The sequence below is a fragment of the Malaclemys terrapin genome, chromosome 4 (assembly GCF_027887155.1).
Source record: "Malaclemys terrapin pileata isolate rMalTer1 chromosome 4, rMalTer1.hap1, whole genome shotgun sequence".
In the NCBI taxonomy this organism is placed as follows: Eukaryota; Metazoa; Chordata; order Testudines; family Emydidae; genus Malaclemys; species Malaclemys terrapin.
The window spans coordinates 82,920,617-82,933,409 of NC_071508.1; the positions used below are offsets into that span (position 1 = coordinate 82,920,617).

The 12,793-nt window shown below is 40.6% G+C and overlaps 1 protein-coding gene across 7 annotated transcripts in view; it reads left to right on the forward strand.

Annotated features, from left to right (window-relative positions):
• FUT8 (fucosyltransferase 8) overlaps nt 1-12,793 on the forward strand; it is a 241,304-nt gene that overhangs the window by 168,613 nt on the left and 59,898 nt on the right. For all 7 annotated transcript variants that reach the window (XM_054027425.1, XM_054027426.1, XM_054027427.1 and 4 more), the window contains 3 exons: nt 600-715; nt 834-999; nt 4,606-4,720. In XM_054027425.1, coding sequence (XP_053883400.1) covers nt 600-715; nt 834-999; nt 4,606-4,720 — 397 coding nt within the window. The remainder of the gene's footprint in view (nt 1-599; nt 716-833; nt 1,000-4,605; nt 4,721-12,793) is intronic.

Genomic DNA, 12,793 nt, shown 5'->3' on the forward strand with positions numbered 1-12,793 from the left:
AAGAAAAAGTTTTAAGAGACACTGTAAAGATAGTTGAGGACAAAAGATTACTATACAGATAACATCTTAACAGGCCAGACAGTGGGTGTTGGCTGCAGAGTATACTTTCCCAGAATAATCTGAAACTGTAGTTGCTGAAGAATGATAGATCATCAGAAATAAATTTTTTATCTTGGAAAAGCATGCCCTAACCTCAAGTCATTGAGTTCATAAGAAGGGATTACGTTTCATTTGTCCTCTCACCTTTGTCTCCCAAGACTAACCTAATAGCCACCTCTAAAGTTTGTTCTTGATACAGATATCTGCCCAGAAACCACCACTGGTTACTTTAGCTGCTATGAGATCTTAAGTTATCCTAATACAGTTGTGATAAATAGAGTATCTTGTGTTACACTGAAATTGTCCTTTTAGTTAATGAACTGTAATCTTGTTTGTATAAATTATTGCTGACCTGGGAAGAAGTTTCTGTTGGAGTTTTGTTGGTTCTATATGTGTTACAGTAACTGAAGTGTTATCAGTAACTACTTTTAGTGAAGTAAGCAAATATTACATAATTTATAAACCTAATTATTGCTTTAATTTTCTTCCCTATGCTCTAGGATACCAGATGGTCCCATTGATCAGGGGCCAGCTGCAGGAAGGGTACATGCTTTAGAAGAGCAGCTTTTAAAGGCCAAAGAACAGATAGAAAGCTATAAGAAGCGAACAGGAGATGGTTGGTAGAGAGATGTTTTCTTTTTCTTCTTAAACTCTTACATACCATATCACAAGTGTTTCAATTTCGTCATGTACCACTTCACTGGAAATGCTGATATGTTTATGCTTTTTAATAGCAGGCATGGGGAAAGACCATGAAATATTGAGAAGAAGGATTGAAAATGGAGCCAAGGAACTTTGGTTTTTTCTTCAGAGTGAATTGAAGAAGTTGAAAAATTTGGAAGGAAGTGAACTCCAAAGACATATTGATGAATTTCTATCTGATCTGGGTCACCAGGAAAGGTACTAGTGCTAGTTGCTACTACATTTTTATTGTATTAAAGACTACAAACTGATTAAGGTACTGGGACATTAATTAGATTCCTTGCAAAGGGGGAATTGCTACTGTCTGGATTAAAATATCACGACTGGGCCATGAGCAGCAAATTATATCTGTATGTTAAGGTCATTGAGTAAACCTTCTGTTTTGTCCATTAAATCTTAAACAGAAGATGGAAACTCTGCTTGGATATTTTTATATGTATTTTTAATTTTGTCAGTGAGAAACCTATCATCGTTTATTATGGCTGCCTACTCATAGTTACTTTTCTCTCTCTCTCTCTCTCTCTCTCTCTCTCTCTCTTTCTATGACATCTAACAAAACACATAAAACATTTAATTTTAAATACCTTTTTTCAATATTTTAGGATGAAATGAATGATATTGTTCATCAGCATACAGTATAACTGGAATTACATTAAGACGAGAAGATGTCCTGATAATTTCAGGACTTATAGCCATTTAAGAAAAAGCTATTTCTCCTCCTAATTAAAGGTTAACAGAACATTTAAGATAAAAATGTAACTTTCCTTTAATTGCATTGCCATCATAGTGCTGTCCAGAGATACCTGAATTGTGTTTGCAGTTGAAGCTGATCCTAAGCCTTTCCCATTACTAAAAGTGTCTTTCATGTGAAATGAAAACATTTTAGTGCTAGTGTGTTCATGCAGAACAAAATGAATCCAAGAGTCATTATAAATACAGTGAAAACTGTCCTTAGGCCTATTATATTTAAAAGCTTATGTTCCCAGTAGGATTCTGGTCTCATTAGTGAACAATAAAAGAAAAATTGTTTTGTTAACACAACTTACCACTGTGAAGTCATTCCCCCCCCCCCTTTCTAAAACTAAATTAAGAGATCCTCATACGTTAACATCAATAGCAGTGTTAAAAGGAGTTCTGAAAAATTATCTGGTCTTACAGGAATACCTAGTAAGAATCTTCTTTTCTTTGAAATTCATTTTAGCAATCATGATTATGCTGAATTTTTCAAATAAAAATAGTATGAATTTAAAGTATTAGGAGAGCGGAAAGAGACATGGTCTACTAATTTTTTAATTTGATCCTTCAGAGCCTGCAGTTTATAGATGCATACAGTTTAAGTCAAGGGACCATTAGATCAACTAGTCTTACCTTCTGTGTCTTGCGGGACGTTAAATTTTGCCAAATTATTCCTGCATTGAGACCATTAAATTGTATTTGACTAAAGCATAATTTCTGTTTGGCTAAAGCATATCTTTCAGGAAGGCATCCAGTGTTATACTGAAGTCATCAGGAAATGGAGAATCCACCCCTTCCCTTGGTTAATCTCTCCCTCATTTTTAAAAAAAAATGTGCCTTCTTTCTAATTTCGATTTGTCTGGCTTCAGTTTCCTGCCATAGGTTCTTGTTAGGTCTTTTTCTGACAGATTAAAGAGTCCTTCATAACTGGTATTTTCTTCGTGTGAAGGTACTTATATGCTAATCAAGTCACCTCTCAATCTTCTTTTTCCTAAATTAAGCAGATTGAGCTCTGACCCATAGAACTGTCAAAGTTACAAGCAACTTGGGTACTATAATCAGAAGTGTTAAGCAGCTCCATTCTCTGCCTATAATGTTGGATTATTAGTTAGGTTATTAAATGTAAAGTTATAGTATTTGCAGAGTAGACCAGGTAATGTTGTTATGAATAACATAATATTTTTCATTTACTGACTCTTCTTTGCATAATTTGGGTACTGAGTGAATAGGAATCCAAACCCCACCTTACTATGAATACTGGATTTTGCCAAGAGAGCTCCCTTCCACATGCTGTCTGCCCCCGATTGCTTTCTTTCTCCAAGCCCCTCCCCTCAAAAAATCTTGGATACCAGAAAAAGCCTGTGGTATGTGGTTGTGGCTGTCTTTGATGTGCTGCTGTTCTACCCAAATTCCCTCCTGCTGGTCAGGATGCCTTATCACATCCCCAGTATATTACCATCTTCCTGCTCCCTTCTGCTGGCCAGAATTTTCTCACCACCCTTCCCTGGACCTTCAGTTGTGACTATCCACTAGATACTAATACAATAGTCATCATTTAGGATCTGACCGATCCTAAAAAATGATCTCCGTATTCTTTAGTTTAAATTTGTGATACTAATGTAAATTTTTTTGCATGTAATGCTTATACATTTTAAATATAACTGCTTTATACAGAGAGATACAAAAGTATGCCCTTGTGCATTGATATGAAAGCTGAACTATTGTGACTTAAATCCAGATTTACATCATGCTCACATCTCATGTCACTCTTCCTATGCTGTTACTTACCTTATTCATAATATCATTATTTTTAATTATAAACAAAGAGATGCTTCTTTATCCCATTTTTTTTAATGTTCTACAATTGGTTTGCTGGTGTACTAATAATCTCTGCACCATGACATTTACAATGTTACATTTATATAGAGACAGTAAGCTGATCTCTGATGGCATAGCAACATCACATTGTCAGAGAAGCAACATTAGGAGTCACCCCCTGATTGTCTCTTTTCCTGGGCCAATGAATTTCAGATTTATCCTGGAACTAATGGTTTTGGGACTTTTTTTCAATGAAAAATTTTGATTAGTGGGCTTAAGAGTTTTTCCACTCTACAGCCATTTAATACTGCTGTTATATATGGATAAGAGAAATATGGTAAATGGAGGACACAGAATCAGATAATGTGTACACACCCATTCTGGGCTGCTGTTTATGTTGGAGGATACATGCAGAGAGAGGTAATCTGCACTGATTCATAGATTCTAGGACTGGAAGGGACCTTGAGAGGTTATCGAGTCCAGTCCCCTGCCCGCATGGCAGGACCAAATACTGTCTAGACCATTCCTGATAGACATTTGTCTAACCTACTCTTAAATATCTCCAGAGATGGAGATTCCACAACCTCCCTAGGCAATTTATTCCAGTGTTTAACCACCCTGATAGTTAGGAACTTTTTCCTAATGTCCACCCTTGCTGCAGTTTAAGCCCATTGCTTCTTGTTCTAGCCTTAGAGACTAAGGTGAACAAGTTTTCTCCCTCCTCCTTATGACACCCTTTTAGATACCTGAAAACTGCTATCATGTCCCCTCTGTCTTCTCTTTTCCAAACTAAACAAACCCAATTCTTTCAGCCTTCCTTCATAGGTCATGTTCTCAAGACCTTTAATCATTCTTGTTGCTCTTCTCTGGACCCTTTCCAATTTCTCCATATCTTTCTTGAAATGCGGTGCCCAGAACTGGACACAATACTCCAGCTGAGGCCTAACCAGAGCAGAGTAGAGTGGAAGAATGACTTCTCGTGTCTTGCTCACAACACCTCTGTTAATACATCCCAGAATCATGTTTGCTTTTTTTGCAACAGCTGTGGCGTGCCAACAGTCAAATTAATTTAGTGTTGTACAGTGCATATGTACTTGTCCCCTCTTAGTTTAATTACGTATCCTGTCCACAAAAAATGTTTAAGCAGATCAGTGTAATCAGAAGACTTATTTAATTTCTCTTTGTGGCTTTGCCTAACCCTCTGATTTGGTATTATTAAGGTAGCTATCTAATGTTGCTTGCCTTTTATAGGTCGATAATGACAGATCTGTACTACCTCAGTCAAACAGATGGAGCAGGTGATTGGCGAGAAAAAGAGGCCAAAGATCTGACAGAGCTGGTACAGAGGAGAATAACATACCTTCAGGTAAGAAGGGTAGAATAAGAGCACTTAAATCAAGAGGAAAATTTAAAAATGTGTTTTGTTGAAAAAATATTTTAGCCTACTAAAATATGCCAACGTAGTAAAAACATTCATGTAATTTAAATGAAAGTATAGGTGCAAATGCTGTAGACAGCAATACGAGAGGATTTATGTTGTACATAGCTAATATATCCTTTGTATTTATGTATAAAGTGAGCCAGTATTTTCACACACAAAAGGACAATAACAGAAAAGGGTTTAACTGCTGTTTTAATTGTAATTGTGCAATAATGTAATCTCCTGACATATATTTTGGGGGTGGGGGTTTTTTGTCTGCTGGATCCATGATTGCCAGTAGACTATAACTTTGCCTTTTCATTCAGACTCCATAAGTCTGCAAAAGCTAAAAATAGCTTTTGTTTTGGTATATTACAAGAAGTGGCCATATCTTTTGGGAGTTCTCCCACAGACACATTCCTCAATTCATCAGTGGTGTCTATGAAGTAAGAGAGAAGATACCTTACTTTACATAAAGAATGTAATTATCCATTATCAATTTCAGTGTCACTCACTGAACCATAAACAGCTGGTGTGCAGAGCCATCATTCTCATTTAAAATTGTAATAGCCCCCTCTAAGCTTATTTAATTTCCACATGTTCATTAAAATTTCTCCCATAAAGATATTATCTTTAAATTCTGATCTGATCATGTTCTAGTTCCACTTCTTCTGACTCTAACACATGCTTTACCACCTATTCTAGTTCTTCGTGAGTTCCTCAATCCCTTAATTTTCAATGTTTTGTTTTAAAGCCCCTGTACATCCTATAGAACTTATAGAAATATCTAATATTTTTAAAAAAAGAAGAACAGGAGTACTTGTGGCACCTTAGAGACTAACAAATTTATTAGAGCATAAGCTTTCGTGGACTACAGCCCACTTCTTCGGATGCATAAGAAGTGGGCTGTAGTCCACGAAAGCTTATGCTCTAATAAATTTGTTAGTCTCTAAGGTGCCACAAGTACTCCTGTTCTTCTTTTTGCGGATACAGACTAACACGGCTGTTACTCTGAAACTAATATTTTTAATATATCAAATTGTACTCCTATATTTTTCTAATATTTCTGTAATAATTGCTCTTTCCCTCATTATTGTTGTACTCTGAAGAAACTTTCTTCTTAGTATCCTTGAAAAAACTAATTGGACACTCATACTAGATATGTTGTAAGGACTTTAAGCAGAGAATATGTTAGCTATCTGTGTCTAACGTACCCTATATATCTCATTCTGTATGTCAATAAATACCACGTGTATGCTTATGGCTCACAGATCTACATCTCCACTCCTGACCTGTCTCCTTCTTTCCAAACTAAAATCACAGCTTGTCTTTCTGACATCTTGTGGATGTCCAACCATCAGCTTATTCTCAATGTGGCTAAAAGAGAGCTATTTCCCCCCACCTTGTCCTTCCATCTTCCCCTTTTCTTAGTCATTATGGGGAACACTACCATTATTTCTGTCACTTAAGCCCATAGCTTGGATGTTACCTTCAACATGGTTCTCTCTAGATCTTAACATCAAAGCTGTGCCTAAATCCTGCTGCTTCTCTTCTCTCTGCATAGCATCTTTAAGATCTGGCCTTTCCTCTCCAAAGCTAAACGGTGAGTATCTGGACAAACGATCTTACATCTTGACATTTGTCTCACCATGACAAATGCATTTTGCTTTACTTATGTCCATTCAAAACTATGCTGTAAAGATCATGTTTCTGGCTCATCTCTTTGACCACATCACCCCTTTCTTTGGTTCCCTCCTCTGGTTCCCCCTGTTCCACTACATCAAATACAAGCTACTAATCTTTGCTTTTATGTCCCTTAAGAGTTTTACATAATGATGTTGGGAAAACTTTAATCACTTGTTGGTTTTATAAAATGAAAGGAAACAAGACTGGGAAGGAAGAAATTTTGGCTGGTTTACATGTATTGCCATTATCTAACATAATTTTTGTAGAACTGTTAATTAAAGTAGCAGAAATCTGTTTCTGCTACTCTACCTCTGATTTTTTAGAAGCTAAAACTAATGTATGGTAGGGATAATATTTTAGATCTGGTGGATATTTCCTAGTGGAATATATACAGAAGAACTGGAGACAACACCATGGGATCTACTGTTCCTCCCTTTATTATCGATTTAGATTTGCAGCAAATGGAACTCCAGGTGACTATAAAAATGTCTTAGTGACATTAAAAAGCGACAGAGTCCTGTGGCACCTTATAGACTAACAGAAGTATTGGAGCATAAGCTTTCGTGGGTGAATGCGTCTTACCTTTTTATAAAATACTATTATGAAATGTAATAGGCCAAATTTAGGTTGACAGTGTCTCTTTTTAATGTTTGTCATATATAACCATCCACATGGAATGATGAGTTGTCTTCATTCTTTCATAGTTTCTCAGGTAGAAACAGTTAGAAAGCATGAGTGTAAGTGGTTGATATGTTCTTGTAAACACTCCTCTTCACAAAACACAGACACAATGACACCGCTGCTTGTTTGTCATTTTGGAAAGTTGATAAGAAACTTTTCCATTCCTGGTCTACTTTATTCCTTCTGGTATTAATGCCTCAATAGAGTCAGCAAATTACCAGGAGAGAAGTCCTCAGGAGATTTCTGCCTTATCCACAATATCATTCAGAAATTCACTCAGGAATTTTATGTATATACTTCCTTTAAATGGACTCTTGAGATTACATGTAATCAGAGGTGAAAGTAAGTCAGTACGGTACGCCGTGCCGGACCAGACTGGCTTCCCTAGGTTGACGATTTAAGAGGCCTGGGGCTCCCTGCAGTGGCCGGAGCCCCTGGCCCTTTAAATCACCTCCAGAACCCTGCTGCCGAGACCCTGGGGCTCCGGCAGCAGGGCTTGGATGACGATTTAAAGGGCCAAGGGCTCTGGATGCTGCGGGGAATCCTGGCCCTTTAAAGCACTGCCCAAGCCCTGCTGCCGCTACCCCGGGGCTCAGGCAGTGGGGCTTGGGCGGCGATTTAAAGGGCCTGGGGCTAGTTTAACATTAGGGGATTGTAGACCGAGGGAAATAGTTTGCAACCCTTTGCATTCATGAGGTGATTGCAGGGGTGAAAGTAGAAATAGGGACTTACCGGTGCCGGGCCGGGTTGGGGCCAGCTCTGGCCCCCGGAAGGGGCAGGGCCTCGGGCAGAAGGGGTGGGGTTGGGGGGGGGTCAGAGCCAGCCCCAGCCTGCCCTGTCCCTCACCGGGGTAACAGCGGCAGCCGGGGGCTCTGACAGCAGTTTAAAGGGCCCAGGGCTGGGCCGCCGCTACCGCCCCGTGCCCTTTAAACTGCTGCCAGAGCCCCCAGCTGCTGCTGCTACCCCAGGGCTCCGGCAGTGGGGCTCCGGTGGCTATTTAAAGGGCCGCGGCCATAGAGGCAGTGGGAGCCCCAGGCCCTTTAAATAGCCCTCGGAGCCGTGCTGCTTTTCCAGGGCTCTGGGGGCTATTTAAAGGGCCCAGGACTCCCCTGTTTCTACTGCCCCAGCCCTTTAAATAGCCCCTGGAGCACTGGAGTAGCGGTGGCCGAGCTCTGGTGGCTATTTAAAGGGCCCAGGGCAGTAGAGGCAGCGGGAGCCCCGGCACTTTAAATAGCCCCCGGAGCCCTGCTGCCGTTACCCCAGGGCTCCAGCAGCGGGGCTCTGGTGGCAATTTAAAGGGCCTGGGGCTCCAGCCGCTGCTGGGAGCCCCAGGCCCTTTAAATTGCCGCCTGGGGAAGCTGGGCCACCACTGTACGGCGCACCGGCTCTTGCCGGTATGCCGTACCAGGGCGTACCGGCTTACTTTCACCTCTGGGTTATTGTGCTCAAGGTGAAATCCCTTCCTAGAGGTAGGTGACTGCCAGAGCACTCAACTGTACTACATTGGAGCAAGATCAGGCAATCTGTTCTACTGCACAGCATACATACTCAGGTGGTCTGCAAGACTGAGTCTGCTGGCTGGGGGAGTAGCAGCTCTGAGCTCCTTTTCCTCCCTCACCTTTCTTCTAAGGAGCAAAGAGAAGTCTGTGTGGTAAGGAGGGCTGACCAGGAGGAGCTGAAAGTCTTCAGATAGCAACCTTAAAGTATGGGCAGTCAGCAATAGATTTAGAAGACCGACCCCTGCCTTAAAGGGGAAAGTGGCCATCATTAATTGGGGGTTGGAGGAAGATCTGGCCTGTATTAACTGTGGGTAAGTGGGTGGGGGGCATCAGCATTAATTTTGTGTGGGAAGCAAGGATCTGGCACAGATTGTATAGCGTGAATGACATGAATCGTAGGGGGTTGGAGGAGAGCTGTATGAATTAAATTAGGGGCAGCCTGGGATGAGAACTCCCCTCCTTCTGGCATCCTATGAGAAGTATGGGCAAGGACTACCTCCTTCAAGCTTCCTAGCAGCCTGAGCGAGGACCTGGTCCCAAATGTGGAGCACGTGTGTTTTGTTGGACATCAAGCCATAAGCAAGAAATTATGTTTTAGAAGTATAAAAGCTATTTATAAGACTGTTTTCTCACTGTCTGAATCAAATAAGCCAGTTTTGTCATCTGTAACAGGCCACCCTCCCACTCCACGCCAATTAAACTGTTACAGATGGCAAAGCTAGCTTATTTGATTCACACAATGAAAAAACATCTTTAAAAACATGTTTTATAATTAAAAGCAGTGTAATTTGTTGCCTGTGGTACAATGTGCAACAGCGCACCGGTGTTCTACGTTTTGATAACTTGTTGCATTTTGATGGCTTGTGTCACACACATTAGAACAGGGGTGGGCAAACTACGGCCCGGGGGCCACATCCGGTCCTTCAGACATTTTAATCTGGCCCTTGAGCTTCCTCCAGGGAGCAGGGTCGCGGGCTTGTCTCGCTCCGCATGTGCTGTGGCTCCCGGAAGCAGCAATATGTCCCCGCTCCAGCTCTTATGTGTAGGGGCATCCAGGGGGGCTCCGCATGCTGCTCCCGCCCCAAGTGCCACCCCCATAGCTCACATTGGCCAGGAACCACGGCCAGTGGGAGCTGCAGGGATGGCACCTGTGGAAAGGGCAGCACGCAGTGCCGCCTGGCCGCGCCTCCATGTAGCAGCCAGAGGGGGGACATGCCGTTGCTTCCGGGAGCTGCTTGAGGTAAGCACTGCCGAGATCCTGCACCCCTGACTCCCTCCCGCGCCCCAACCCCCTGCCCCAGCCCTGATCCCCCTCCTGCCCTCCGAACCCCTCAGTCTCAGCCCGGAGCACTTTCCTGCACAGCCAACCCTCACCCCCAGCTGGAGCCCTCATCCCTTCCTGCACCCGAACCCCCAATTTCCTGAGCAATCATGGCCTGCCATACAATTTTCATACCCACCCCTGCATTACAAGGTTGAGAGGTTTGCCAGTGGCACTTTTGGCAACTTTCCCCGCTGACTAGGGTGACCAGATAGCAAGTGTGAAAAATCAGGACAGGAGGTGGGGGGTAATAGGTGCTTATGTAAGAAAAAGCTCCAAAAATCGGGACTGTCCCTATAAAATCAGGACATCTGGTCACCCTACCGCTGACCCCACTGACTTTTTGAGTGCACTGGACAAGACCCAAAGGAAGAGGAGTTCCTGGTGAATTGTACTGTATTACTCATGTCCCTTCCAGATGGACTTTCCACAGCTGGGGGCCAGTATTCTGACAGTGACTTGAACCCTATGTCTGTATATTTGAGAGTGATTCTAACCAACTATGTTTCAAACACTATTTGGGCTTTATTTACTTGACTTGAGGTCAGCTATAGAGCTGCCACCCACTATAGTGTTGTGCTACTAACCTGATCTCACACCATAAACTAAATACTTTGGGGCTGTACTTTATATTGCCAAAACAGAATGTAGTGGTTTGTGACATTACTGTGAAATATGTCCTATTGGCTTCTACATAGAGTTCACTTACACTGTACATTAGGGAGTTCAGTCATCCACCAGCAGCAAGGAAAGGGAATACAATGAGAGTAAAAATATTTGTGATGTATTATGGAGGATTCAGTGCCATTGGGAATTTTGTTTTATATTTAAAATAGCCTGACTAGACAAATGGGTTATAAAATGCTACCTATTCCTATGAAAATATGGGCATTTATCAGGAGAGTAACATAAGTAATACTCTGGTGCCTGGTAAAGTTTTAATTTATCTCAAAATTCCTTTCAATTGTCACCTGAGCTTTTGCAGACAACACTTCGCAAAGTTTACTCATTTCTTTTTTATGTTTTAATTGTATTACAAAGCTGGATTTTCAAAAGGGAAGGGGAATTTTACTGTATTTTGAAACTTTCATTCCCTTTCTCCCCCCCGCCAAAAAAAAATAAGTTGATCTGTCTCTAACTCCAACAACATTCTGCAAGCCATCTATTAACCAATCTATCCTAAATAAACTGAATTAATTAATATAGTAAACCTTCAAAGAAAGAGAAGGAAATGGGATGAGGTAGGGTGGTGAAAGTGTAGCTCTCAGTGAACAAACAAAAAGAAGGAAAGACTGTAAGTAGGAAAAAAAAAAGGGAACCAACTAAAATGAAAGGATTAGCAAAGAATCCATCTGTTGTCTGGTAATTTGTAATTATTACATTAATTACTTCTGTTACTCTATGTAATAGCAGCTGGCAGACAACCTACCTGCTTTGTTGGTTGGCTGGAGCTAAGAATGCTATATGATTGATGTTTTTCTGCATATCTTGGAAATAAAGTAAATATAAACTACAACTCATTAACGACAGTATTTGTTATGGCATTATACATCTGTAATTTGTTTGAAGTATTCTGTTGATATAGTTACTCAAGCAGTTTATAAGCAACTGCAAACCCCAATAATAAGTGGAAACTATTCTTCCTTTTTTAGATAAGTCACTTTAGCTAAGTTACTTTATTATTTTTAGGTTGTTGAAGCTTGAGATATGTAGTCAGTCCCCTTCCTGTGAAAGGGAAAACCACAATTCCTTGAGCAATGTTATTTTGATATTATAAATTATATATGTTGTGCCAAATATTCAGCCCAGGCTTAAGTCTACACATTTGTCAAGGGCTGAATCTGATCCAAAGAGCATAACATCAGTTAAAACAGAAAAATTAATATGTATAAGAAAAAACTATCTGTGTGTTTCTGTGTATATGTAAGTACATGTTTTTATATATTTCTGTTTGTGACGTGAGAAGAAAAAATGAATGTGTTTAAATATAAAACTTTATGGGTGGATAAATTTAGAAACATGGATGAAAAGAAGGTTGATCAAACAATAGAAAAGTAGCTATCTACAGTACATTTTGATTGCAATTTTACTAAATTATTTGAACATATCAATGGCTACACCTTTGCCTTTGAAATCTACAATGGAAACTGTTTGCAAGCTGTAAGTTGACTTAAAGCTTACCTCCTACTGTAATGATCCATGCCTATGTACTTAAATTCTAAGGTGATAACTGCCTTCAAATTCTGGATTTCATTTTCAGAAACAAAAGGAAGAAAAAATATTTTTACTTAGTAAACTAAGGAGCAGCAAATACTGGGCCTGATTCTGGAGTGACTCAGTTGGAATAAATGGAGTTACCGTGGTGTAAAATCTGTGTAAGAAAGAAGAGAATCAGGCCCACTCTTTTACTGGTGCATGAACAGGGCCCTCAACCCACCAGTAAAGTGATACAGTGGTGCACATATATGTGTTTAGTACTGTTTGTTCAATCACAGTTTGGGAATTAGTAACTATATACACCTCTACCTCGATATAACGCTGTCCTCGGGAGCCAAAAAAAGTATCGCGTTATAGGTGAAACCGTGTTATATCGAACTTGCTTTGATCCACCGGAGTGCACAGCCCCGCCCCCCCGAAGCACTGCTTTACCACGTTGTATCCGAATTCGTGTTATATCGGGTCGCCTTATATGAGGGTAGAGGTGTATCTAACTTACTAGTTGTAAAAGTTATTGAACAAATTAAGTTAATCATATCCTTTTTAACTACACTGCATTGCATTGAGGTCTAACAGAGAGCTAGTTTAAAATGCTCTTTTGAAAACATAAACATT